The sequence below is a fragment of the Equus quagga genome, chromosome 15 (assembly GCF_021613505.1).
Source record: "Equus quagga isolate Etosha38 chromosome 15, UCLA_HA_Equagga_1.0, whole genome shotgun sequence".
Classification (NCBI taxonomy): domain Eukaryota; kingdom Metazoa; phylum Chordata; class Mammalia; order Perissodactyla; family Equidae; genus Equus; species Equus quagga.
In genome coordinates, this window is record NC_060281.1 from 68,914,648 (window position 1) to 68,942,469 (window position 27,822).

The following is a 27,822-nucleotide window of genomic DNA, read 5'->3' on the forward strand; positions in this document are numbered from 1 at the left end:
AAATGGGATCACACAGCATGATCTTCTGCAATTGGCTTCTTTTGTTCAATATTATATTTGTGAGATCCATGTTGTCGGGTATTTGTCTTTTTCTTCCTACTTCATAGAATGTTCTTTACATCTTCTGGAGATAATCCTTTGATATGTAGTATTTTAGAAGAAAATATAGGAAAATGTACTATTACCTACTTAATTTAAAAATGAACAAAGTTTTTTTTTTACTTAAATAAGCGTATTTTAAAAAGAAACTGTGGATCACTATTATCCCAAGCAATAAAATCCATGAAATACAGGTTTGATATGCTAATTATACTTTTCCCCCAAAATTCTTTTAAATTAATATATAACTTTAAGAACGTATTCATATGTATACCATCTAAATCCTCTCACGCACCACCAGTGTGCTGTGGTAGTCTGTTTTTGTTTTTCAGGGAAGAAGGGGAATTTATTCAGTCACGCTATTCATTCATTTACTCATTCTCCAACTATTCATTGCTTGCCTACTCTGCAGCCAGACCTTGTTCTCGTGTCTTCAAAGGTTTTTCCTCGGGCAGTATCTTTAAGTAATTAAAAAAAATAACGTTATCCTTTCTAAAATTCTAAAATAACTCTTAGTGCCTTCATATTCTTTTGTGATATAATTTAAATCTTTGCCCTTAACGAGTTAATGCGTTTAACAGAAAAAAGGCGACATAATGTAACAGTTCTATTTACCAGATAATTACAGGATTCAGAAAATACATTATTTCCGAGTGCGCTACAGACAGTGTGATGTGGTAATGAGGCTTTAAAGTTATCTAATGGATGCCTTCTTCTCTTGGTTCTATCCCTCTAGTGGAAATATTTAGTGCCTTTTTATACGACACAACTAATGTACGTTTCTTGTAGGAATACCAGAAAATGCAAATAAGCAAAAAAGGGAGGGAAGAAGCTTGCATTAGCGGCGGGGTTATATTTTAAAAGGTACCAAAACACTCCCACTCCCAAACAGCCAAATTCGTATTAGCAGATAATTCCGTCTTAGAGACTCAGACCACAGCGCGCGGCCTCTGCTGGGGCCTCAGGCTCCGCCCCCGCCTCTAAGTTAGCCCCGCCCCGCCTCTAAGATAGCCCCGCCCCCAGCAGTCACCTCGCGGGCCCCTTTATCCTCAGCTCTCGCGAGAGCACATTCCGGAAGTCTCCTGGCGGAGCGGGTGGTCTGGGTGCTCACGTGGGCCGGGCCTCGGGGTGCGCCGCTGGAGACTCTGCCGGAGCCGAACGGGAGCGGGGCGCCATGGGGAAGCTGCGCCGGCGGTACAACGTCAGGGGGCGCCTGCAGGCGGCCCCCGGCCCCTCGAAGGGCCCCCCCGAGCCGCCCCCCGTGCGCCTGGAACTAGAGGGTGAGGCGTCCCGGGACTGGAGCTGGGTTTCGGGGGCAGCCGCCCAGGGCCTCGCGGCCAGGACTGGGCAGTGGGGGCCCACGGGCTTCCGGACTGTGCCCTGCCTCCGCGACGCCGGGGCAGGGGACCAGAGAGAACCGCCTCTCGGAGGATCCAGAGGAAGGGGAGCCGCTGACAGTCTAGTTTTAACAGCGAATTTGGGACGATACCTGGGGTCTTAGTATAGCAGCATGGGGAATTTGGGCAGGAAAATGAGGTCATTCCATCCATTCCGATGGCTTCGATTGTAGTCTCTTTGCTAGTGACCCCTAAATTTGGGTTTTCAGCCCAATGTGTGCTCAGCTCCAGGCTGCTTGACATTTCTACTCAGACTCCTTTTAGTAGGAGCGCCCACCGTGTGCCAAGCACTATTGTAGGAGCCATAGCAGAAGAGGAGATTTAACAAAAATCTGTGCCCTGCTGAGCTCAGATGCTCCTGGGAGGAGATGGGCAAAGATGAACAGGTAAAATATATAGAGTGTTGCATGGTTCTATCACTAAGAAGATAAAGCAGAAGAGGTGTTTGCGTGGGTTGCAGTGTTCCCTGGGGTGGGCGGGGAAGGCCCCACTGAGAAAGCATGACTTGAGTCAAGACCTGAAGGCCGCTGGAATGGCTGAGGGGAGATGAAATTAGCAGTGGGGTCAGGATCATGTAGGGCCTGTGGGTCATGGCAGGGAGGGTGGCCATGGGCGCGTTTAGAGCAGAGAAGGGACACTGCTTGCGCTTACGCTTTGACAGCGTCAGTTTGGCTGCTGTGTTGAGGAAAAGCAGCAGAGGGCAAAGCAGAGCCCGGGTGATGGGTGAGGAGGCTGTCGAGTCCGCTTGCTGGGGCAGGTGTGGGTGCCTGGACCAGGGAGACAGCCGCACAGGAGGTGAGAGGTGTTTGGATTCACGATATATCTTGAAGGTGGAGATGACGGGATTTGCTGGCTGACCGAACACAAGGACAAAGGAGATGTCAAGACTGACTGCCAGGTGTTGGGCCCAGCCTCAGGAGAAGGCAGGGCTGGGCAGCTTGGGGGGAGGCCAAGAGCTTGGTTTTAGAAACCAGTGGTTGGGGGCCTGTTAGACATCCAGGTAAAGAGGGTAGGTGGGCAGCTCCTGACTCGGAGGCGCGTCCCGGTGGAGATGCCAATTTGGAATCATCTGTGAATAGACGATATTTAGAGTCCACAGACTGGATTTGCTCGCTGGGGGAATGAGTCCAGCCCTGGAGGAGGGGGAGATGAGGAGGAGGTGGAGCAGCCTGGGAGGTGGGGGGAGAGTGTGAGTGTCCGGGGTGCCATGGAGGGGGACCCACTGTGTGTGTCAGATGTTGCTGTCAGCTCAGGGAGGGAGAGAGGGACCCTGGATGTAACCCTGGGGAGGCCGTCGAGGACCTTGATGGAGCCAGCGTCAGAGGAGAGTTGGGGTGAAGCGATTGAGTGGGTTCAAAGGTGTCTTACAGGCCCCTGCAGCAGCGCATTCCAAGCTGCTCCTGTGTGCTCCCTGAGGTCCTCGTCGATTTAGGACAGTGGGCCTAGATTCCGGGGACGGAGGGAGGGGGAGCCGGAGCCCCTGGAGAAGCCTGCTTCCCTCGACCCACTAGTCGGACTCCGTTCCGCACTCCACTCACTGGACATGGAGGGCGTGAGGTTGTAGGAAGGGATGTCAGCGTGGGAATCCGGAGCGTGAATTCCCTCTCCAGAAGTCACGCAGATAGGCTGGGAGTTGAAGCAAATCACCTGACATCTCTGTGCCTCGGTTTTCTCTTCTGTAAAATGGGTCCAGTAGCAATAGCCAGGTGGGAACCTGCTATCAGAGTTTTGGAGGTGGTATTTTGGGAGAATATGTTTATGACTGAAACAGGAATTCTTTGAAAAGCTGAGATATGATGTCTGTGATGGGCATCATCCATTGTAAACAGCCGTGACACCTCAGGACGTGAGACAGGAGACCCCCAGGCTGACAGTTGGAGCTGGGCGACCAGAGCAGAGGGGCTGAGGTCTCTTAGACCCAAAGATTGGGGAAAGTGGTTTCTCACCTCAGAGCAGGTCACCATCGTGTATCCCTGCCTTTCTCAAGGGCCAGAGGGGTCTTACAAGAACATAAATCAGATTGCCTTCTTCATAGAGCCTTTCCCGCCACCAGTCCACTGTCGCTGCCACTTATTTTTATCTTTCTCACATCCTCTGGTTTTTTTTTCCTATCGCACAGTTCTCAAGTTTTTTGGACTGAGGACACTTTGATGTTCTTAAAATTTGAGGACCCCAGAGTGCTTTTGTTAGTGTGGGTTATATCTATCGATATTTACCATATTAGAAATTAAAAATGAGGAGTTTTGCAGCACAGGCATATGGAAGCACACGCTCCTTTAGCCGTCAGAGCAGCCGCACGTTACATGATTTGGAGCCTCGGGAAAATGCCACCATAACGCTTTTTTTTTTTTCTGCTTTTAATTCTGTTTATTTGAGAACTGCAGAAGGGGTAGCTTGCATTGCTTAAAGTTTTCTTCTTCTTAATGAGGATCGCACAACCTCTCCTACCCTTTGTAAGGGAAAGAAAGGCGCAGAAAGCCTGAGCAGTTAATAAAAGAGTCAGACTACCCGTAGGTCCCCAGACTGCTGCAGTGGGCTGCGTGGAAGAGGAAAATGATAGCTGGATTTTGGTCTAGATCGTATACTTTCAAACTGTGACATTTAAAAATAGGTATGAACCAAACCCAGTCCTGAGTCCACTGCATGCTCTTTAGAACGTCAGTGTTCTTACAGAAATAGTTTGGACCTCATGGGCCGGCTGAGAGCAGAGCCACGCTCTGAGGGGAGCACGTCCTCCTTCCTGGCCCCCCACACACACGGGGCCGGAGCCGCCCGCCGCGGAGCCCGACCTGCGGCAGGTGCCGAGTAGACGGGTCGAGCGAGTGCATCGCGGGCCTGCGCCCCGGGTCCTGTGCGGCACTCGCACTAGCGGCTCACATGGGGGACAGGAGGGCCTGTGGGGGCGGGACAGGACCGCTGGAGGAAGAGGGCTTTAATGCAGAATCTCCAGGGTCCCAGCGCCTGCGCTGCCCGGCCTCCGAGGCTGGGGGTCAGGCCAGCGTGTCTTTTCAGATCAGGGCACGTTGAAAGGAGTTGATGCAAGCAACGCGCTGGTTCTGCCGGGGAGGAGGAAGAAGAAGACCAAGGCCCCTCCGCTGTCGAAGAAGGAGAAGAAGCCTCTGACCAGGAAAGAGCGGAAAGTGCTGCAGAAGGTCTTAGAGCAGAAGGAGAAGAAGAGCCAGGTACGCCGCCCCGCCAGGTCTGCACGCGGCCCTCCAGACCGGGCGAGCGGGAGGCCTGTGTCCCCTGGCTTGGTCTCTGCAGCACGACTGTCCAGTAGAACTTTCTGTAATGCAGGGCATGTTCTGTGTCTGCACAGTCCAGTACAGTAGTCACTAGCCACGTGTGGGTGTTGAGTACTTGAAATGTGGCTAGTGTGGAAGGAGTTGAATTTTTAATGTGATTTAATTTTAATTAACCTAAATTCAAATAGCCACATATGCCTAGCGGCCCCCCTGTCTGACACTCAGCTCCAGAACCTTCCACCCTCCGGGGGCTGTGCTGTCTGGGTCTCTGTCGGTCTGGGACGGGCCCACGTCTGTTGAGGTCACGTGTTTGTTAACTGGGGAGTCAGTCAATCAACATGCTCATCTTTTTTTTTCCTATCATTTTGTGTTATTTTATTTTTTAACTTTATTTTGGAGAATTTTAACCTTTTTTTCTTATATTTTAAGGAAAAAATTTTGTAATGGGAAATTCAAACATACAAAAGTAGAAAAAATAGTGTAAGGAACTGCTGTGGCCCAGACGCCAGCTCCACCGGTCATCACCCCACGGTGGACCTTGGGTCATTGCCGCTGCGGGTTGCTTTCCCACCTCCTGGGTCAAAGCCGCAGTCGCACAAATCTGTACTAGTTTCCCAGGGCCGCAACAGGTGACCACAAACTCGGTGGCTTAAAGCAGCGGAAGGTCATTCTGTCACAGTTGTGGCGTCCAGCAGTCTGAAGCGCAGGTGTGGCAGGGCCGTGCTCCCTCTGAGGGCTCCGGGCGAGGGTCCTTCCTGCCTCCTCTGGCTCCTGGTGGCTCCCAGCATTCCTTGGCCGGTGGCCACTTCCCTCCATCCCCGCCTCTGTCTTCCCCCGGCCTCCTCTCTGTGTGTCTTCTCAGGACACTTGTCTTTGGGTCTAGAACCCACCTGGGTAGTCCAGGCTCTCATCTCAAGGTCCTTAACTGATGTACATTGGCAAAGACCCTTTTGCCAAAGAAGATTATTTTCTCGGAAGTGGACCTATCTTTGGGGGCCACCACTGAACCTGCTATCCATAACAGTTCATCTGTAAATGTTTCAGTTTGTAGCTCTAAAGTAAGGATCTTTTTTTTTTTTAATTTGAGTTCATAATAGTTTACGTCATTGTAAAATTTCAGTTGTACATTATTTCTTGACTGTCACCACATAGGTGCTCCCCTGCACCCCCTGTGCCCACCCCCTCCCCCTCCCCCTAGTAACCGCTGAACTGTTTTCTTTGTCCATGTGCTTGTTTATCTTCCACATACGAGTGGAATCATCTGGTGTTTGTCTTTCTCATTCTGGCTTATTTCACTTAGCATAATTCCCTCCAGGTCTTTCCACATTGTTGCAAATGGGATGAATTTGTCCTTTTTTCTGGCTGAGTAGTATTCTGTTGTATATATATACGCCACATCTTCCTTATCCAGTCGTCGGTGACGGGCACTTGGATTGTTTCCATGTCTTGGCTATTGTGGATAGTGCTGCAGTGAGCGTAGGGGTGCATATGTTACTTTGGATTGTTGATTTCAAGTTGCTTGGATAGATATCCAGTAGTGGGATAGCTGGGTCGTATGGTATTTCTATTTTTAGTTTTTTGCAGAATCTCCCTACTGTTTTGCATAGTGGCTGCACCAGTTTGCATTCCCACCAGCAGTGTGTGAGGGTTCCCTTCTCTCCACACCCTCTCCAACATTTTTTATTTTTAGTCTCAGTGATTAGAGCCATTTTAACAGGCGTAAGGTGGTAGCTTAGTGTAGTTCTGATTTGCATTTCCCTGATGATTAGTGATGTTGAACATCTTTTCATGTGTTTATTGGTTATCTCTGTATCTGCTTTGGAAAAATATCTGTTTATATCCTCTGCCCATTTTTTGATCAGGCTGTTTGTTTTTGTGTTGTTAAGTTGTGTGAGTTCCTTATATATTATGGAGACTAACCCCTTATCAAATATATGATTTGCAAATATTTTCTCCCAGTTGGTGGGTTGTCTCTTGGTTTTGATCCTAGTTTCTTTTGCCTTGCAGAAGCTCTTTAGTCTGATGAACTCCCACTTGTTTATTTTTTCTTTTGCTTCCCTTGTCTGAGAAGACATGGTATTCAAAAAGATCAATAAGGATCATTTCAAATAACCATAATACCATTAGCACACCTAAATTCTTAGAAAAGATCATCGAATATCCCGTAAAGAGTCAAATCTCCAGTTCTTTCATAAGTAGGTGCTCCCCCACCCCACCTCTTTTTTCTCCTTATAATTTAGTTGTTGAAGACATTGGGTTGTTTGTCTTGTAGAGTTTCCCATGGTCTGGATTTTTAAAATTTTGTCTCTGTGCGGTGGTTACCAGGGAAAAGGGGGGGTGGGGGGAGGGTACGGAGGGGGAAGTGGTGTACCCACAACATGACTAACAAAAATGTACAACTGAAATCTCACAAGGTTGTAATCTATCATAACATTAATTTAAAAAAAAAAAAATTTTGTCTCTGTGGTACAGTTACACGCACTCCTCGCCCTCCGAATTTCCTATAAAGTGGGATTTGAGTCTGGGGCAGCCATTCCCAGCCGGGACAGTTTGGCTCCTGGGAACACGTGGCCGCGTCTGAAGACGCTTAGGTTGTGAGGACTTAGGGTGCTCCTGGCACCTCATGGGTAGAGGCCTGGGTGCCACTAAATGCCTGCCCTGCACACAAACACAAAATGGTACAGCCGGAAGTGCAGTGACATGAAGACTGGGACCCCGGTCCAGAGGCCTCATGAGATGTGCATGGGGCTTTCTCGCTGGGTCACCGCACACTCAGCCCTGGAGCCCTCACTGCGAGGGAGACTTGCCCTCCCGGGAGTGTGTCCTTTTTGCATCCTGTGCAGTATTTTCTCCACTGTTCTCTGACTAGTTTTTTCTTTTATTGATTATGAAATATATATAAAAACATAAAATGTGTAATTTTAAGAATAATAAAACAAAAACTCTTGGGGCTGGCCCAGTGGCACAGCAGTTAAGTGCGCACGTTCCGCTTCGGCGGGCCGGGGTTCACCGGTTTGGATCCCAGGTGCGGACATGGCACCGCTTGGCACGCCATGCTGTGGCAGGTGTCCCACGTATAAAGTAGAGGAAGATGGGCACGGATGTTAGCTCAGGGCTAATCTTCCTCAAAAAAATTTTAAAAATTAAAAAAAGCCAAAACTCATGAAACGCTCACCCAGGGGAAAGAAACCACCTGGGTCGCCCGCACACATGTTTCACAGGCGAGGGGGCACTGCCCGTCCCACACGGAGCTGTCCCGTCACCACAGCTGGCGGCCCTGCTTCACTCACTCTCCTGGTGACAGCATCTGGAAGGTCGAAGATCTTCTCTCGGGACACGGATGCAACAAGAGCCGTGTTTTTGCAGCCCCAGTTTCCCTCCGGGCTCACCGGTCAGTCAGTCAGAACGCAGGCGGCCGAGCCATTGCAGTGTGACCTTCGGTTCCTAAAGACTAGGTGTCGTTAGCGAGGCTGAACTTTACGTGGAGTCCCACTTCCCTTCTGGAGAGAGGGTCGTGGCCCCAGTGTCACACACTCGTCTCCTCCCCAGCGGGCAGAGATGCTGCGGAAGCTGAGTGAGGTCCAGGCCTCGGAAGCCGAGATGAGGCTCTTCTTCACCACCTCCAAGCTGGGCACGGGGCACCGCATGTACCAGACCCGAGAGTGAGTCGGCCTGCCCCTCCTGCTGGGCTCCTGGGGGAGGGCTCACAGGTTGCAGAGTCCCACCCCCACTCTCTGCTGTCTTACCCTCTGCCCGCTCAGTTCGTTTATGCTGGTACTGGCCTGGTCCCTGTAAGCATCGTTGAGCATTTGATGACTGCTTCTTGAGTGTAAACTGTGTGCCAGGCTCTCCTGCAGGCCCTGGGCATAGAGCAGTGCACAACAGTGAAGTAAGAAATAGGCTTCCTTTAAGAAGCTGACGTTCTCATGTTGGGGAGGTGGGCAGTAATTAAACAGATACCTATGTATCTAGTGCTGGTGAGCACGAAGGGGAAAATGAAGCAGGGAAAGGAGGGTGGAAGGAGATGAGGGGGTGTTTCCTGCTGCATGGTCAGGGTCAGTCTCCCTGAGAGAGGGCATTGGAGTGAAGCAAAAGTTTTTAGCAGGGAGCAGGAACAGCAAGTGCAAAGGCCCTGAGGTAGAAAGGGATGTGGCCTTTCAGTCCGGGCCTCTGGTGAGTGCTCACCAACCCAGAGCTGCCTCAGGTCCACTGGCCCATCCTAGGCCCTTCGTACCTGACTTGTGGTTCTCTCAGCAGGAAATCTGACGAGATTGCAGCCCCGGGTCAGGAGAAGATCAGCAGCCTCAGTGGGGCCCACCGGAAGCGCCACCTCCAGGAGGCAGAGGAGGAAGAGTCCGAGTCCTCGATGGAGTCTGAACCTGACGAGGCCCCAGGCACTGAGCAGGCGCAGGCTGGTGCAGGGACGACGGCAGTGCATCAGCCGCCAGCTCTGCCGGGGGCCAGGGGCGAGAGCCCAGCACCCAGGGGTCAGCCCCCTCCGGCCGCAGCCCCCGCCGTGGCCAAGTGCCCAGCAGAGCCCGCCGTCTTCATCCCTGTGAACCGCTCCCCTGAAATGCAGGTGTGCTGCCTGGGTGTCTGTGATGGGAACTCAGGGCAGCATGTGAGGGGTGAGGGGCGGAGGGGACGTCCCGTGATTGGGGCATGTCGTACTGCCTCCTGCACCTCAGTGTCCTCGGTACCTGCCTGGCAGGGTCATGGCCAAGACTGATGAGGGGCTGCACGTGGGGATGTGCTTACAGCAGGCCCGGCACAGGGTCGGGCTGTCGCGATGGGTGTTGGCTGCCTTAGTGGTTGGCCTCTGACCTCAGGTCGGGCCCAGGCGGCTACCAGTCCCTACGGGCTGGGCTGTGGGGTCCGTTGGCCTGTGGTGGAGTGCTGTTTCCACCACTTCCCAGCCCATCCCTGGGCCTCGTTTTGTTCATCTGTGGAATGGGCATCCTCTGCCTCAGGCACCCTCCTCTCTGCCTCCCTCGGTTTCCTTCTCTGGTAAACATGGCTCTTGCTGGGTTGTCTTGACAATGGGAAGAGGCAGGGACGGGAAGCCCGAGGCCCACAGAAGGCCCTGGGGAAATGTTGCAGTGGAGTCGTGGGCCGTCTCGCCTAGGGTGGGTGGGAGGTGTTGGTGACGCGGCCGATGGGAGGTCTCTTAGCCCGGGGCCTGGCCCGTCATGAGGGGTGAACATTCTCTCCATCCATCCCCACGTGTCCATGGGGGAATGCTTTGTGGCCTCCGGGCTCTCAGTCCAGCTGGGGAGACTGACATTGGTCACCAGCATCATGAACAGGGCCAAGAGCCCTGGAGGAAAAGATGGGGTCCCATGAGGGGGACATGGGAGGGCCTGGTCTCGTCAGGGAAGGCGTCTGGGGAAAGAGCATCCAGGGCGAGTGCTGAGGGAGCAGTAGAAGCTGGGAGTGGGGAGGCGTCCCACGCTGGGAACCCCATGAGCAATGGTCCTGAGGCATGAGGGCTCCCGGGGCCCCTGAGCAGCTGTTTCACAGCATGAATTGGGTTGTGGAAACAGATGGGATGTGACCAGCTCCTTTTTTTTTTTTTTATTTTTTTTTTTTGCTGAGGAAGGTTGTTGCTGACATAACATCTGTGCCTGTCTTCCTCTATTTTGTATGTGGGATGCTGCCACACCACGGCTTGATGAGTGGCGTGTACATTCGCGCCTGGGATCCAAACCCTTTGAACCCCGGGCTGCTGAAGCAGAGCACAGACTTAACCACTGCGCCACTGCGCTATCCCCCAGCTCCTTTTTTTTAAATAGAAAAGAAAAGAATAGAGAACGCAGTGCAGCTCCAAATAAGAATAAGTACCGTCTAACGAAGTTGTGATTTCAGTCGGAGGTGCGTCTGTGCGCTTGCGTGTGAAGAGTCAGTCAGGGTCAGCTGTCTGCTCTCACCGACGACCCCAAAGAGCCACTGGGCTCTCGCCACAGGGGTCGACTTCTAGGGGCGGTCGGAGCGCGATGCCAGCTGCTGGCAAGCGGTGGTGTGGGGCTCTGCTCCACGCGGTCGTCCAGGGCCCCCGGCCCACCATCCCGTGTCCTGAATCCCCTCCCCGCCCCCGGGCTTCGTTCTGCCTTTCTGTGTGGTTCTTCCCTGTTTCTAAGCCCTTTATTGCCCGGGTTTGCATCCTGTCACAGGTCTTTTTCTGCAGTTTGCTTTCTTCGTCAGTCAGCATGACGTTGCTGAGCTTTACTTACCCACGCTGACGTGTGTGCACTGAGTCACGACATGAAATGTGCTGCCTTCTGTGGGCTCAACCAGGACAGGGGTTGCTACGCCCACGTCCTCCATCCTGGTGGAATTAGCGCCAGGTTACCTGCTCACATGGATGTGCGTGGATGTTGATGCCCAGCAGCCGCAGCTGAGGTTCCCGCGTCTCGGGCTCCTCTGCGCCAGCCAGGCTGTCCTCCAGGGCATCCGATGCCCCGAAGCACCTGGGCCATGGCTCTCTGTCCCCCTTCCCAGGTGTCACGGCTCCCGTCACTAAAGGGCACACCTGTTCCTGTGGGCTGAGCACTGTCCATGCGCCAGCTGCCCCCTTTGTAGAAACCACGTCACCCTACGTAGTCGTGCTCCATCTGACTGGGGTCCCCTTGTCCCCTCTGCCATTCTGCAGGGACCCCTCCCCCCGATTCCCTGAGCGCTGACTTCCTCTCTCTCACCAGGAGGAAAGGCTGAAGCTCCCGATTCTCTCCGAAGAACAAGTGATCATGGAGGCGGTGGCCGAGCACCCCATCGTCATCGTGTGCGGCGAGACCGGCAGCGGGAAGACCACGCAGGTGCCCCAGTTTCTCTACGAAGCGGGCTACAGCAGGTAGGGTCTGGCGCAGGGTCCTCCACAGGTCCCTTGGGTGACAGCAGAGATGTGGTCACCAAAAGTCATTCTGAGCATGGGCTCCTGGTGATCTAATCCTGGCTATGCCCTCGACCTGCTGTGTGACTTTGGCCAGGTTGCTTGCCCTCTCTGGGCCTCAGTTTCCTGAGCTGTGAGACGGGGATAATCATTGCGCCTGCTTCACAGGCTGGTTATGTAGATGAAATGACTGAATTCACGTAAAACACCTGAATCCGTCCCTGACTCGTGGGCCGGTGTGTCTCCTCCTGTCAATGCTTCTGAGCCGTGTGTGTCAGGGGTCCGCCAGACCACCCCCAGACTCTGGTTTGCTAGGAGGACTGAGCACATGGTGGTGCTCATGGCTGTGATTATTACAGTGAAAGGACACGAGGTGCAGCCAGCGAAGGGAAAGGCGCATGGGGTGGGCTGTGGGGGACCAGGCACAGGCTTCCAGAGCCCGCTGCCGGGGGAGTTACACAGGGCACACCAAGCTCCTCCAGCCAGTGGGTTGCGACAGCACGTGTGAAGGGTCCACCAGGGAAGCCCAGAGGAGACCCTGTACCCAGGCTGTCTGTGGGGGTCACGTTGGCCCCCCTGCCTGGCACAGTGAGCGGAGAGCAGGTGGTCCGCATGTACCACGTTGTTCCAGACAGCCCAGGCGCAGAGATGCCTCGTCAGCCAGGGAGTGGTGGGCCCTTGCTGCAGACCAGGGTCCCAGGGGCCACCAGGCCCGGCCCCGTCAGGAGGTCTTTTTGGTGAGGGCAGCTCGGACCTGCCGTGTTTGCTGTTTTCTGCACGGCCCAGAAACCAGCCGCTGTGCCCTCGGTAGGTTCTGTGTCTGGAGCCGTGCTTGGCTGGGGCAGGCCCCGGGCCACCCGGACCTCGTTCTTGTAGCCGTGGCCTGGCTTCCACGCGCTGTGGCAGCCGAAGCACCTTCTGCGTGCTGGCCTGCGGGCGTTCCCCTGGGCCACTGAGTGGTGCTGCCTCGCCTGCTGTGCGTGTCCTGTCGCCCCTGCTGAGGGCCACGTCTACATAGTCACTCCTGACATGGAACCGCGTGTGACTTGGGACAGACAGGCGGGGCCGAGGACTGCTGATGGATTGTGTTCTCCCCACCAGCGACAACAGCATCATCGGCGTCACGGAGCCCCGCCGAGTGGCCGCCATGGCCATGTCCCAGCGAGTGGCCAAGGAGATGAACCTGTCACAGAGGTGAAGCGTGTCTCCTGGGGGAGGGCCGGGGGGTCTTCTGGCCTTGCCTGGGGCCGGCTGTCCAGGAGCAGCCGAGCAACGTCGTGGGCCCCATCCAGCCCGAGGGCGCCGGGTGGGAGTGTCGCTTCTGCATCTCAGTGCACGAGTCTCCACATACAGGAAGGCTTCCTGCGCTCTGGTCAGCACGACCCTCCTGGGCCACGGAGCAGGGGCGAGCCAGCCAGGCCCCTCGGCTCATGTCACGCACGTGCAGTGAGGGGACAGGTGGCCCTTACAGGGGTCAAGGGCAGAGCAGAACAGCAGGTGGCCAGGCGCAGGCAGGCAGTGGTGCGTCCCCAGCACTGCCCGCTTACTTCAGAATGCAGGCTTCCAGAGTGCGAGTCCTCGCTGGCAGTAGGGCTGCAGGACGTGCCTTGGGAAGCAGTTTGAGCAAAGCAACGAGGCATTTGCTAGAGTAGCCTGGGACCACGTTTATAAGGCAGACGCCTGGGCCTCAGCCCAGACTGTCAAATTCAGGTTGGAGGGGTAGCACGTCCAGGACGGACTAGAGTCCGGAAAGCACAGAAGAGCCAGAGCCAGTCTCCTCTTCCGTCCTGTCGCCAGGTGAGCAGTGCCTGCTGTGTGCCAGCCTGTCCCAGGCTCCCGGACGTGGCTGTGGGCTGCCTGTGCCCCTGGGGCTGGCCTGCGAGTGGGGAGCCTTGTTAACTGGGCGAGGTGCCCCCAGCTCCCCTCCCCAGCTGCAGCCACCACTGCACGTTTACTGTGGATCCTTCTAGACAGTTCTGTGCACAGACAGGCAACTGTCTGTGTGTCTGTTTCTCCCTGTCTGACTTCTGCATACGCGGTTCATGCTGTTCAGTCTTCTGTGGCTTTCCTACTCCGTCTAATAGTGTATCTTCAAAATGACAGTACAAAGAAGCTGTCCTTTTTTATCTTTTTTTTTTACTTTTTATTGTGAAAATTTCAAGCATATACAGAAGTCAGAAGAATGAGCAGCCCCCTTGTACCCTAGATCCCGTTTCAGTAATTGTCAGCTCGTGACCAGCTTTGTCCGTCTGTGCCACCCACTCCCCCTGTCGTTGAGAAGCAGGTCCCAGATGTCACGTTGTCTCACCCTCAGTATTTCACCGTGCGGGTCTGGAACACCGAGATTCTCCTTTTCTAGATAAGGACTCTTTAAACCGAAGTGCCGTGTCTCTGTCATAACTGCAAAGTGTGTGCCAGCTCCAGAGCATCCTCCAGTCCAACCGGCTCCTCGGGCGCCTCCACGCCTGGTTGTTGGCTGGGCTCTGGCCGGGGTCCGCCCATGTTGGGTTGACGTGCTCTGCAGTCGGCTGGGACGGCTCCCTGCACCTCATGCTGAGAGGCAGAGCAGTGGACAGGGGTCCGGGCCTTGCTGGGGGAGCTGGAGGGCCCTGCCCTTGGCCGCCTGCCCAGCGGGGCCAGACTTCCGCTGCCTGCCTTGGAGTAGCCACGTGGCCACAGCCCTAACCAGTTGCAGCTCTGGGGACTGGCCTGCCCTGAGTCGTTGCCTGTCCCCACAGGGTTGTCTCCTACCAGATCCGATACGAAGGAAACGTGACTGAAGACACCAGGATCAAGTTCATGACGGACGGTGTGTTGCTCAAGGAAATCCAGAAGGTTGGGTGCTCATCTTGTTTCAGAAAGCATGGCCAGTGGGGGTGAGGAGTTAGGATGTCCCCCTGGATATGAGCAGCTAGCATGCCACCTGTTGGCAAAGCAGGATGCACCACTGTGCCACTGTGTGACCTTGGGTGGGTTACTTAATCTCTCTGAGCCTTAGTTTCTTGATCTGCAAGCTGGTGCCTTCCTCATTTAATTGTTTTGAAGCGGAAATTGTATAATGCGTGAGAGCATCTTAACACAATGCCCAGTAGGTGCATATCAGTGTTAGCGCCTGTTTTTATCATGATCTGGTTCACAGACTTTGTGCATGGGCAAAATGCACACTGCCCCTCCTGGCTGTGTGATGTTCCCCGGGCAGGGGTCTCTGGGGAGGGCAGGGTTGGCTCCTGCCTCTGCCCCGACGCTTGCTGTGGTCACCTGGGAAGGTGGTTTTGGGTCTGATGGCATCTTTCTGTATTGGGTGCGTGTCCAGTTGCCCTCAGTCCCCACCCAGCATCTCATCTCCGTTTCCTGCAGCCCTCCCCACTGCACAGCGTCCGTGCTTGGTACCTCAGCTCTCATAAATAGTGGCTGCCCTTTCTCTGCAGGCCCCAGGCCGTGTACTTTACAGGTAGTGATTGTCATCTAAACATCACCGTGACCCCGTCGGTGGGTTCCGTCGTCCCTATTTTACAGATGAAGAAACTGAGTAATGGGGAGGTCAAGTCGCTTGCCCGGGCTCACAGCCCAGCATCCCCCAGCCGAGTGCTGAGGCTCCGTGCCGGCTGTGGGAGGGCTCCTCCAGGGGGTTCTGGCGTGTGAACGTGGGTGGGTGCAGCCTGGCCGGCGGGCTCACCCCACTGACCCCTCAGGACTTCCTGCTGCTGAGGTACAAGGTGGTGGTCATCGACGAGGCCCACGAGCGGAGCGTGTACACGGACATCCTCATCGGCCTCCTGTCCCGCATCGTGGCCCTCCGGGCAAAGGTAGGCAGGAGGCGGGTGCTGGGAGCCGAGGCCCAGGCTCCCTCCAGCCTGTCAGGAGCGCGGCCCCCGAGGCCCGTGCCCGTCTGCACCCAGGGCCGCACTGAGAGAGGGTCTCCCGAGGGCAGGGTCCCCGGGCCAGGGCTGGGCTGCGGGTCTCGGCGTGAACAGCCCTGTGTGAGTCCACCTGGCTGCCACCCTGGCTCCAGCCTCGTGGACTGCGACCCTTCCCTCTGTCCAGAGCAGGGGCTCGAGCAGGGCCTTCGTGGCAGGCCAGGCTTCACGTGGAGCCGGCTTTGAGACGGCGGCAGTTCTGTGCAACCTGCAGAGCGGGCGGGGCCGCCGGCTGAGCCCTGTGCTCCCTGTGCCGCAATAGGCTCGCCCAGCTCCCCGCCGGGTCAGCCTCTCCGTCCGTCTTCTGCACCTCACCCCTCGGGGGCAGAGGTGGACGGCAGGCCTGCGGGGCTGAGGCTGTGCCCTGGGGTGGGGCTCCATGAAGGCGGCCTGTTCTGGCTGCCCAGCCCTGCCGAGAAGACGACATGTGACTGTGCCTGATTCTCACAGTGAGGACCGGTCATCAGGCAGATAGTGGTTCTGTGCGTGCTGTGCCAGGCCATGCTCAAGGGACGGGACAACAGTTCCTGCCCTCCTGGGGCTTCCGTTTTAGTTAGGGCAGCTGGCAGTAAGAAAGTCCGAGAGTCTGCAAGCTGATGATGGACAAAGCTGGGGACAGGGGGAAGGTGGAGAGCAGGTGGTGAGAGAAGGGGGCCTTTGAGCGGTGGGCCGAAGGAAGGTGGGGAGCTAGCAGTGGCTACTGGGTGAAGAGATTCTGAGTAGAGAGAACGGTGCAAAGGCCCTGGGGCAGCAGTTGGCCTGCTATCTTTTTTTTGTAACAAGCTCTGTACTATATAATTGATCTGCGTAAAGCGTACAGTTCAGTGGTTTTTAGTCTCTTCAGGGTTGTGCTAACATCACCATGGTTAATTTTAGAATATCTTCATCACCCCGAAAAGAAACTGTGTACCCCTTAGCTGTCAGCCCCAATCCACCCACACTCCTCCCGTCTTCGGGTATCCATTAGTCTACTTTCTGTTTGTCTATTCTGGACATTTTGTATGAATGGAATCCTACAATGCGTGGCCTTTGTGGCTGGCTTCTCTCACTCAGCAGTGTTTCAAGCTCTATCCACGTTGTCGCAGGTGTCAGTGCTTCATTCCTTTTCACGGCTGAATAGTATTCCACTGTGGGTGGACCATATTTATCCATTCATCTGTTGGTGGGCATGTGGTTTGTTCCCAGTTTCTGGCTGTCGTGAACATTCGTGTGCAGGTTTCTGTGTGGACACGGTTCATTCTCTTGGGGCTGTGCCTCAGGTGGAAATGCTGCTCACACAGGCCTCCACGTTGAACCACTCGAACCACCTGCCAGGCCGTTCTCCACAGCGGCTGCACCATGTGGCCGCCCCAGCGCTGTACGGGGGTCCACTTCCCACATCCTCACCAACACTGGTTATTGTCCGTGTTTCTAGTCCCCTCTGTCCCTGCGGGTAAAGTGGTGTCTCGTAGTTCTGACTGGTGTCTTTGAGGACCATCAGGGAGCCTGGGGCGGCCAAGCCGAGTGAGCGAGGAGGGAAAACAGGAGGTGGGCAGGAAGGGGCGCCGGTGGGGCCAGCTCGGGGACCTCGTGGGCAGGAGAGGGGCCTTTGATCTGCGCCAGGCCTCTCACCTGGGCTTTTTTCACCAAAAACACTCTGCACTTAGCTTTGGGGTTTGGGGTTTACCGGCAGCAGAGGACAGCGTCCAGGACTTGAGCAAAGCCCGCCATGAGGCACATCGGGTGCTGCCAAGGGGCCAGGAAGCAGGGACCCCCTCCACACGCCAGAGGGAGGGCCGCTGCTCCTGGCTCTCAGGGACAAACACAGGCATGACGTGGCGTGGGAGCTAACGGCAGCCATGCCCACTGTCCCCAAGAACTGGGCGGCCCCCAGGCCCAGCCCTCCAGCTTCACCGTCTGCCCGTAGAGCATGACTTTGGGGGACTTTAAGGACCGCCCTTGACAAGCCTCTGCCCCAGGAGAGGCAGACCCTGCCTCAGCTCACTTTTCCATGTTTTCTGGGATCTTTGGCAGCTGGAAAGGGCCCTCGGGTGGGGGCTGGAGGGAGGCTGGGAGGGCAGAGGTCTCCCCGACCCGCCCTGGGAGGCGGTGGGTCACCGAGGCTGTCGTCCCGCAGAGGCACCTGCCGCTGAAGCTGCTCATCATGTCTGCCACGCTGCGGGTGGAGGACTTCACCCAGAACCAGCGGCTCTTCGCAACGCCACCCCCAGTCATCAAGGTGAGGCCCGGGCCGCCGGGGACACGGGGCCTCTCGGCTTCGACAGCAAGGACAGCTGGTGGCAGGGAGCCCTCGCTCTGCCACGTGGAGGGTTGTCAGTGCAGGAGAGGCAGCAAAGAGCCTCGAGCGCCAGACTGAGGCCAGCGTGGGCAGAAAGTTCTGGAAAGGGGAGGGGCCGAGCCTGAGCAGATACTCATGCCCACCCCATCGCCTCCCCGGGCGTCTGGCAGGTCGAGGCCCGGCAGTTCCCGGTGACGGTTCACTTTAACAAGCGGACGCCGCTGGACGACTACAGCGGGGAGTGCTTCCGCAAGGTCTGCAAGATCCACCGGCTGCTGCCCGCAGGTGAGGCCCGGCAGGGAGGGAGGTGGTCTTGCCCCTGCAGACCCACGGTGCAGCCATCCTGGGTTCTTGGCCCAGCTCAGGGGGCGTGGGGCAGTCCCTGGTCCCAGCTGGGCCTCGGTTTCCTCCCTGGTTCTGGAGCGTTCTCAGCACCTGCCCCGCTGGGTCCCACCCAGAGGGTTGTGCTGCTCAGTGATTAACTGGGTCGGGGGGGCGGGGGTGCGCCTTCGTCCGCGCTGACCCAGGCAGGTGCCCTGGATACAGGGCAGGTGAGCAGGCGTCCCGCCTGGGTTTCACTCCTGCCCCCGCCCGTGCTTTCACCGTGTCCCCGTGGTGCTCGCTGGGTTATTTATGTAATGGTGTTACTTAAGCTGGCTTGACCTTTTCTGGGTGAACAAGTGGATACCAAAAGGAACAATGGTGATAGGAACCAGCTTCACTGAGCAGACATAGGCAGTCACCACGCAGAGGAAACGCCACAGCTCAGCCAGCCGTGGTGACTTCTAGCTGAGCGGGGGCCGCTGAGGCCGACCGAGCCCGCCTCCCCTGCAGAGGCACTGAGAGCAGTGAAGGTGCTCCCGATGCCCTGTGGATGTCTGCCTAGGGCGTCTCGGTGTTCACATCCTACCTCTGGGAGACTGAGCTGGTGGCGGAGGAGATGGCGGGAGGTCAGAGGGCGTGAGGCCGAGGCAGGAGCTTGGGCGGGCGCGGTGGAGTGGCCTCCCCTTCCTGGGTGGTCTGCTCGTCAGAGGAGGTTGCTCGTTTCCTCCTGTTCTTTCACCGCGTCCTCCCCTCGGCCCTCCTGTGTTCTCTTCGTCGTGTCCACCTCCTGGACGTGGTCAGTACTCCTGAGTCCGTTGATCCGGGACCCCCACCACGCTGCTGTGTGGACTGGGGTCTTGAACGCCAGGTCCTCTCCCTCCCTTGTGCCTGGCGGTCTTGTTTCCTTATCCACTCTTCCCCCCGCCCTGGTCACTCCTCCCTCGCGGAGGGGATGGGGGCCGTCGACGGGGAGTGCCACCAATGTGCTGCCATCGCAGCTGCAAATGCCCAGGCCTCCTTAACCCACCGCCTCTTCCTGCGTCGCCTGGGGGTGGCCATGTCTCCCGCACCTCCTGTTTCCTGCTGGCCTCGTGGTCTCCTCCTCCCGCCGTCCAGGGAACGTTTTCACATGCCGTCCCTGGGGAAGCCCTCCGGTCCAGCCTCCCTGAGAGCGCTCCACCTTCTGCACCCGTTTCTCACCTGCTCCTCAGCTCACGGCGCGGCCTCTGCACCCCACACCTGAACTTGCCTCCCTGAGGTCACCACCATCTCTCTTTACACTTGTGAAAAGGTCCTGCTGAGTTTTTGGTGCCGTTGGTCAACAGAGACGGCCCCCGCCTCCTCTGGGTGGTGTCACCCACCTCTGGCCTTTCTCCATCTCATCTCTCGCTCCTTTTCCTCCTCCCCCTCGGGTGTCACTGTGGCTCATGGTTATGCCTGGCCTTCTTCCCACATGATGCCCTTTCCCTGGACAGCCACGGCCACCCCGGGGCTTCAGCTTAATGTCACTAGCTTTTCTTTGGTGGTAAAATATACATAAGGTTTATCATTTTAACTATTTTTTTCATTTTAACCATCTTTGTACAATTCAATGGCATTTAGTATATTCACAGTGCTGTGTAACCATCACCACCGTCTGTCTCCAGAACTTTTCATCGCCCCAAACAGAAACTGTGTCCCCTTTAAACACTAACTCCCCATTTGCCCTCCTCCCAGCTCCTGGCAACCACTAATCTACTTGATCTTTGAGGATTTACTGATTCTAGACGTTTCATATCAGTGGGATCGTACTGTAGGTAATCTTCTGTGTCTGTCTGCTTGCTTCTTTTTTTTTTTTGAGGAAGACTAGCCCTGAGCTAGCATCTGTACCCATCTTTCTCTATTTTATATGTGGGACGCCTGCCACAGCAAGGCTTGATAAGCACTGCGTGGGTCCACACCCGGGATCCAAACCAGGGAACCCCGGGCCACCAAAGTAGAAGGTGCACAATTAACCACTGCGCCACCAGGCTGGCCCCGTCTTCTTTCATTTAATGTAATGTTGTCAGGGTTCATCCAGGTTGTAGCAGGTGTCAGTGCTTCGTTCCTTTCGTGGCTGAATGCTGTTCCGCTGTGCAGATGGACCACACCTTGTACATCTGTTCATGCACTGTGGACACTTGGGCGGCTGCCACGTCTTGGCTGTCGTGATGCCAGATGCGCGAGCGTCTGGACAGCTTTGGGTTTGCCTCCCTCTTCCGCCTTCCTGTGGGCGCTTGCCCAGGATGCAACTGCCGGGTCGTCCGGTGTCTCTGCTTGACTCCCCGCCCGGTGCCCTCTGTCTGGGAGGCGGCTGCCCGTGGTCCGTCCGTGTCTGCGGCCCTGCTCTGCCCGTCCCACCCCAGAGCAGGGCTCGGCAGCTGGTCGTCACTGGGATGGTGTTTGCTTCGTGAATGGCCAGATCATGGGGGCCCCGTTCTCTCCGCAGGCGGCATCCTGGTGTTCCTGACGGGGCAGGCAGAGGTCCACGCGCTGTGCCGCAGGCTGAGGAGAGCCTTCCCACGTGCCACACCCGGGCCACCAGGTAATAGGCGCCCCGAGAGGGTGGGGCCACCAGCAGGCTTCCAGGCCTCCCTCTGTCTCCCCTCCCGATGAAGGTCACCGCTGCAGTGACCTCGCTCTGGATCGGGACGAGCAGAGTCCTGATACCCAGGCCCTGGCCACAGGGTGTCTGCCCCTAACCTGCTCATCTTTCCCAGAAAAGGAGGATCAGAAAGATTCGGCAGAAGAAATGCGGAAGTTTAAGAAGTCGAGAGCAAGGGCGAAGAAGGCCCGGGCGGCGGTACGTAGGGTCTCGTGGGGCTGCTCGGGCTCGGTAGCTGCCTTGTCTGTATGGTTGCCACTTGCCCTGTGCGCCTGTGTAGATACAGATTTAATTAAAACAAAGTAAACTTATAATTCAAGTTCTCGGTCGTGTTAGACACATTTCAGATGCTCGGTGACCTCCTGGGCTATGACGACCACATTTGAAAGCGCAGGTCTAGAACCTTCCTACTGATAAAGGGAGTTCTGTTGGATGGGGCTGCTCTAGCAGCTGCAAGGGGCTGTGATTTGAAACATTCAAGGTTCCCTGTGCTGTGGGCCCAGAGGAAGCTTCTAGAAGGCTGGGCCCGGAGTAGGGCCTGCAAGGATTCCCAGGGAGGGCGGGTGGAACAAGGGCAAGGGACCCTCAGGGCTTGCTCAAGACCCAGGGGAGGGTGCGAGGTGAGGGCCAGGCCAGGCCGTGGCGGACGCTCACCCCTAGGACGTCTGCACGATGTCACCGTGGAGCCATTGGCATTGACGGCATTACTTAGAGCTGGTAACCTCCTGTGTTTACAGCATGCCCGGCGGCCCGCCAAGCGCTCCACGTGTGTTAACTAACGGAGTGCACGCGGCAGCCCTGGCAGTAGAGTGCTAGCATTGTCCCAAATTTTTAGATGAGGAAACTGAGGCAGAAGGGGGCTGCGTGACCTGCCACAGTGGTGTGGCCCAAGGGTGGTGGGGCAGGGCCTCGGCTTGAGCGGCCTCATGGGCCGATGTCTTGTTTACCGCAGACATTGCCCCAGATCAGTTTGGACAATTACTCAGTGTTGCCAGTGGGTGAAGGCGACGAGGACAGGGAAGCGGAAATGGACGACGAGGAGGCCCTGGGCTCCGACCTCGACCTGGACTTGGGAGACGACGGGGATGACGGAGTGGACGGAGGTATGACCTCAGCAGGGCCTCCTGCCCCCTTGTCTGTGGAGCCCCTGCTGCACCAGCTCCTGTTGTAGCCCAGACTCGTTTGTCCCACCCTGGGGGGCTTTTGAGCCAAGTGAGGTGACCTGGAGCTCTTTGGTCCCCACTGGCGTTGTGCCCCAAGAAAGCCGGGCTTTCTGGCTGCTCGTTCCCTGCTGTTTCCTGAGCTGCAGCAGCTGCCTGGCCCAGAGGAGGCCCTCAAACACTTGTTGTGTTGGTTGTGATGAGGGTGCCGCCCCGAGCTCAGCTCCGCTGGGCGAATGCACACCCTCGGGGGGAGCCAAGGTCAAGCCCTCAGGCAGCCCCACAAGCCACACTGCAGCAGTGCCAGAGCGAGCTCTAGGCCAGGCCGGGCTCTTCCGAGGGGGACATTCTGCTGTGTGGTGGCCATGCCCGCCTGGGGCCAGGGCAGTGGGCAGGAGGGCCTTCAGGAGCCTCTCCCGGCCACCCAGGCTCCGCCGCTCCCTGTGCTGGGTTGACCCCTGGCAGCAGCTCTGGCACAGGGACCTCTCGACAGAGCGGGGTGGGGGGCGCTGCCTGCCTGCAGCTGGCTTCCCTGGGGAGCAAGTGGGGTGCCAGCAGGCCTCTGCTCGTCCTGCAGGTGGCCATCCGGATGCCTCGCTGCCCCTGTACGTGCTCCCGCTCTACTCTTTGCTGGCCCCGGAGAAGCAAGCGCAGGTACGAGCACGGGGTCTCGGGCGGGTGCCGGGCTGCTCTTGGGGCCCTCCTCACAGCCTCCAGAGGGTGCGGGTCAGGCCCTGAGTCCTTCGCCCTGTCAGCACCCAGATTTCTGAGGGGCTGTTGGCATCTCGTTCTCGGAGGACAGAAACGCTTCCCTGCATCCAGCTTAGGCACGTTGTGGCCGGAGGCAAGGAGACGACTTGGCCTCGTCACCTCCGGGCCCGTCCAGCCCGGCTGACTTCTCTCTGATCAAGAGACACCTCCTGGCTTTGCCCCCACCTCTGTCCCACGACTTCTTTCCTGATTCTGATGTTTTCTTGCTGCCCCTCCCCCCACCCTAGGTCTTCAAACCTCCTCCAGAGGGGACTCGGCTGTGTGTCGTGGCCACCAACGTGGCCGAGACATCCCTCACCATCCCGGGCATCAAGTACGTGGTGGACTGCGGGAAGGTCAAGAAGCGGCACTACGACCGTGTCACTGGCGTGTCCTCCTTCCGCGTCACCTGGGTCTCCCAGGCCTCGGCCGATCAGCGGGCGGGCCGCGCAGGCCGCACAGAGCCCGGCCACTGCTACAGGTGGGGCTCCCCGGGGACTGTCCTTGGCTCGTCCGCAGGCTCGCTCTTCATTCCGTCCTCGCTTCTTTATTCCGCAGCTGAAGGCAGACTCTGTTTTTAGCTGATTTGTTTTTGTTGTGTGAACAGCTTTATCAAGATAGAATTCTCATACCACAAAATTCACCATTTTGAAGTGTGCAATTCCGTGGTTTTTAGTGTATTCACAGAATGGTACACCCGTCACCACAATCAATTTTGAAACGTTCTCATTATGCACCCGTTAGGCACTTCTCCCCACCCACCCCACCCCTGCCCCTGGCAGCTACCAGTCTGCTTTCTGTCCCTATGGATTTGCCTGTTCTGGACCTTTCCTGTGGTGGAGTCATACAGCGTGTGGCCTTTTGTGTGTCAGTTCTTTGACTTAGCATGTTTTCAAGGTCCATGCATGATGTGGCAGCTGTCAGGGCTTCATTCCTTACGGCCGACTCATATTCCACTGGGTGCGTGGACCGCGTTGTGTGTGTCTGTTGATGATTTGGGTGGTTCACATTTTGGCTGTTGCTGTGGACGTGCATGGACATGTTTTTGCTTGAATATCTGTTTCTGTTTCTCATGGGTCTGTACCTGGGAGTGGAGGTGCTTGGTCAGATGGTAACAGCAGCTGCACCATTTACATTCCCACATTCATAGGGTGAAGGTTCTAATTTCTCCACATTCTTGCCAACGCTTGTTATTTTCCATTTTTTAAAAATGGAAATGTGAATTGGTAGCTCACTGTGGTGCATTTCCCTCATGGCTAATGACACTGAGCATGTTTGCGCAGGCTTAGTCGCCATTTGTATATGTTCTTTGGAGAAATGTATATTCTGATCTTTCACTTACTTTTTTTTTTTGAGGAAGATTAGCCCTGAGCTAACTGCTGCCAGTCCTCCTCTTTTTGCTGAGGAAGACTGGCCCTGAGCTAACGTCTGTGCCCATCTTCCTCTAGTTTATATGTGGGACGTCTGCCACAGCATGGCTTCCCAAGCAGTGCCTTGTTGGCACCCAGGATCCGAACCAGCGAACCCCTGGCCGCCAAAGCAGAACGTGCAAACTTGACCGCTGTCCCACCAAGCTGACCCCATTCACTTACTTTTTGATGGGGTTATTTGTCTTTTTATTATTGAGTTATAAGAGTTGTTCATATAATCTGGATATTAAGACCTTATCAGAGGTATCATTAGCAAATATTTTCTCCCAGTCTGTGTCCTGTTACTATTTTTTTTTCTTGAGGACGATTAGCCTTGAGCTAATATCCACTGCCAATTCTTCTCTTTTTGCTGAGGAAGACTGGTCCTGAGCTGACATCTGTGCCCATTTTCCTCTACTTTATGTGTGGGACAACGCCACAACGTGGCTTGATGAGCGGTGTGTAGGTCCACACCCAGGATCCGAACCGGCGAACCCTGGGCCCCCAAAACAGTGCGTGTGAACTTAACGAGTGTGCTGCTGGGCCAGCCCCATGTGCTGTAATTTTTTAATAGCTTTATTGCTGTTTTCAAAATTGTTTTAAACTACAAAAAAGAAAGTTGAGAAACTGCTAAAGAATGACAGTAGTTCAGCTTGCCTGGGTGCTGGGAGCCGGGCACTGTTCTGAGCTCTCTGATGTGGTATCTGGCCAGGCCCGAGGGCAGCTGCTTGGTTAGGCCCGTTTCCCGGGTGAGGACAGTGAGACAGGAAGAGGTGGACACCTTGCCTAGTAGGTGGCCGAGTCCAGATTCGTGCCGGGTGGTGTGGCTGAGTTTCTTTGCCTTTGTTCACGTCCTCTGTGGTCGGTGCTCCCCTCCGCGCAGGCTCTATTCATCTGCGGTTTTTGGAGACTTTGAGCAGTTTCCTCCTCCTGAAATCACGCGGAGGCCCGTCGAGGACTTGATCCTTCAGATGAAAGCTCTCAACATTGAAAAGGTCTGTCGCAGCCCCCAGGCCTGCCGTCTCCCGCTGAGCTCCCAGCGCACCTGCATCTGGCCTGGTCGGTGGGGCGGCCCCAGCCCCTCACGGGCCGTCTACCCTTCCCCAGACACAGGGAGCCAGGAGCTGAGCCCAGAGGGCTTTGCCCAGCCTCCCTGGGCTCCCTGCCTCCCGAGACCCCCGCTTGCCCCATGCTGCACCCCTTGAACACCCAGGGGACAGCTGCCTGGGAGAGAAGCCGGGCAGAGGGCCCACCCCATGTGTGTAGGGCTGTCAGTGTCCTGGGGGCTTGCAGAATGTTCTGCTGACTCAGTCCTTTGCGGGGAGGGGGAACAGCATCCTCATGTTCCCTTTGTCCAGGGTCACCCACCTCGCCCCTGCTCCAGGAGGGGTCATGCAGGCAGATAGAGAAACCCGGTGCCCACAGGAAGCCCCCACCTCTTGGCAGTCGCTCCCGTTCCTTCCATCTCCCAGCCCTTGGCAGCCACGCGTCTACTTTGTGTTCCTATGGATCTGTCCATTGAGACATTTTTTATCAATGGAGTCACACGGTGTTTGTCCTTTTCTGACTGGGTGCTTTCACTCAGCCAAGTGTTTTAATAGTTCGTCCATGTTGTAGCGTGTCAGCATTTTGCTCCCTCGTGGCTGCATCGTACTCCCTTGGGTGGAGGGCCCTCATTCTGTCCATCCGTCCATCAGTGATGGACGCTTTGGCTGTTGGCACCTTTTGGCTTCTGTGAACATTCGCATACAAGTACTTATTTGAACGCTGTTGTCAGTTGGGCTATTTCCAGGGTGCCGCCATTCCTGAGCTGGGTCACTCTGTCCCTCACCATTTTATTGTCTGGGGACTTTTACTCCCATTTGTTTACATATTTACTCGCTGATTACCTGTGGCCCCTTGTGACTCAATGAAAGCTCGGTGGGGACAGAGCCCTTGCCCTGTGCTTCCCTCTGTCTCCATTGCGGGGCAGCCCCTGGCGCTCATTAGGTGCTCAGTACCTGCACACATTGGGTGCTTGGTGCTTTTGTGCAAGTTGATGATGGGAGTCAGTGAAGGAGGGAGGCTGTGGGTTCCCTGGCACGTGGGCTGTGAGAGTAGCCAGGGCCCGTTTCTGGGTGTCCAGGCCCTGGGCTCCAGTTGGCATGGCTGGTGCTCAGAGGACAGAGGCAGAGCCCTGTCCTCCTGCCGGGCCCGGCCTGGCTCCTTCTTGCGGTCACCATGCTGGCCTCTCTGCGTTTACTTCTGTTTCGTGCCTCGTCTTCCTTGTCCCAGGTCATCAACTTCCCTTTTCCAACCCCTCCCTCCGTGGAGGCCCTCATTGCCGCCGAGGAGCTGTTGATCGCGCTGGGTGCCCTGCAGGCGCCGGAGAAAGCAGAGAGGTAGGGCAGGGGCGAGGGCGGGGGGCGGAGAGCCTAGTTCCCGCCTTGTTCTCAGCCCGCTGCCCCTCCCTTCCCCTCTCCTGAACTGCCCTGGGCACTGGGGCCTCTTAGCTCTGGCACCAAAGCCGCCTGGAGGAGCGCGCAACCGCAGACCTCTGTCCTCCAGGATGAAGCAGCTGCAGAGGTCCCGGCTGAGCTGCCCCATCACCACGCTGGGCAGGACCATGGCCACGTTCCCTGTGGCACCCCGCTACGCCAAGATGCTGGCACTAAGCAGGCAGCACGGCTGCCTCCCCTACGCCATCACCATTGTGGCCGCCATGACCGTCCGGGAGCTGTTCGAGGAGCTGGACAGGTGGGGCCTGGGGGCTGGGCGTTCAGGGGCCCCTGGCCTGAGAGGCAACCTGGAGCCCAGCTCCATGGGAGTAATGGCTCATGGGTGGCCTTGCGCAAGACCCCTGTCCTCCCTGAGCTCGACAGCATTCTGATCTCTGCAGAACTCTGTTTTAGTAACATTCCTCAAGCGGTGCTGACGTCCAGGCTCTGTAGCATGATGGCTAAGCGCCCGTACTCTGCCAGGCACCTGGATTCAGATCTCCCTCTGCACTTCCAAGCTGTGTGGCCTTGGGAAGGCAACTTCACCTCTCTGGGCTTCATCTTCCCCATCAGGACAATGGGGATGAGATGTTGATAATATTGAAGTTGTTGTTAGCTGTAAATTAGCACGAGTAAAAGACTTCAAACTGTGCCTGACACGAGTGTACATGTCAGCTGTTATTTTCAGGTTTGGGAACCACAAGAATAATGCCTTTATCCAGTGTACACTTGGTGGATATTACGTCAGTTTTCAGGGTTTTTTATTTTTCGTAAGCAGCACAGCAGTGTCTGACGTTCCTCATTGGTGGGATTGCTTCTTTCTATTACTCTCTAAACGTGGAATTGCTAGTTGGGAGGCATGCACGTTTCTAACCTTAGTGGCTGCCGCAGGTGAATTTTGAGCCAGAGTTTAAGCCCTTACTCGTGTTGATGAGCAATCCCACCAGGCATTCTGTCTGTCCCCAAGCCTGTGAGCCTGCCCTGATTGACAGCTGTGTTCCTGCCCCTGTGGCCCCGAGGGCGGCCCAGGCAATAACCCCGGTGATGTGTGTGTGTCTGCAGACCGGCTGCCAGCGACGAGGAGCTCGCCATACTGAAGGGCAGGCGGGCCCGGGTGGCCCAGATGAAGAGGATCTGGGCTGGGCAAGGCGCTTCTTTGAAACTCGGGGACTTGATGGTGCTGCTGGGTGCGTGCCCGACTGTGGAGGGGGAGGCGGGCCTGAGGTGGGGCGGCCAGTGAGTGAGCGTGCCCCCTCG

The 27,822-nt window shown here is 56.3% G+C and overlaps 1 protein-coding gene across 7 annotated transcripts in view; it reads left to right on the forward strand.

Annotated features, from left to right (window-relative positions):
- Window positions 1-1,208: 1,208 nt before the first annotated feature.
- The window catches only part of DHX37 (DEAH-box helicase 37), a 40,233-nt gene continuing 13,619 nt past the window's right edge, over window positions 1,209-27,822 (forward strand). For 6 of the 7 annotated variants that reach the window (XM_046639832.1, XM_046639833.1, XM_046639834.1 and 3 more), the window contains exons 1-19: window positions 1,209-1,379; window positions 4,509-4,678; window positions 8,291-8,403; window positions 8,996-9,320; window positions 11,440-11,588; window positions 12,729-12,821; window positions 14,366-14,462; window positions 15,320-15,433; window positions 17,661-17,762; window positions 17,993-18,107; window positions 20,614-20,709; window positions 20,885-20,967; window positions 21,722-21,872; window positions 22,507-22,583; window positions 22,928-23,160; window positions 24,972-25,083; window positions 26,363-26,469; window positions 26,636-26,824; window positions 27,628-27,752. In XM_046639832.1, coding sequence (XP_046495788.1) covers window positions 1,274-1,379; window positions 4,509-4,678; window positions 8,291-8,403; window positions 8,996-9,320; window positions 11,440-11,588; window positions 12,729-12,821; window positions 14,366-14,462; window positions 15,320-15,433; window positions 17,661-17,762; window positions 17,993-18,107; window positions 20,614-20,709; window positions 20,885-20,967; window positions 21,722-21,872; window positions 22,507-22,583; window positions 22,928-23,160; window positions 24,972-25,083; window positions 26,363-26,469; window positions 26,636-26,824; window positions 27,628-27,752 — 2,557 coding nt within the window. In that variant the 5' untranslated portion in view covers window positions 1,209-1,273. The remainder of the gene's footprint in view (window positions 1,380-4,508; window positions 4,679-8,290; window positions 8,404-8,995; window positions 9,321-11,439; window positions 11,589-12,728; window positions 12,822-14,365; window positions 14,463-15,319; window positions 15,434-17,660; window positions 17,763-17,992; window positions 18,108-20,613; window positions 20,710-20,884; window positions 20,968-21,721; window positions 21,873-22,506; window positions 22,584-22,927; window positions 23,161-24,971; window positions 25,084-26,362; window positions 26,470-26,635; window positions 26,825-27,627; window positions 27,753-27,822) is intronic. The other variant, XM_046639835.1, reaches the window with a different exon arrangement.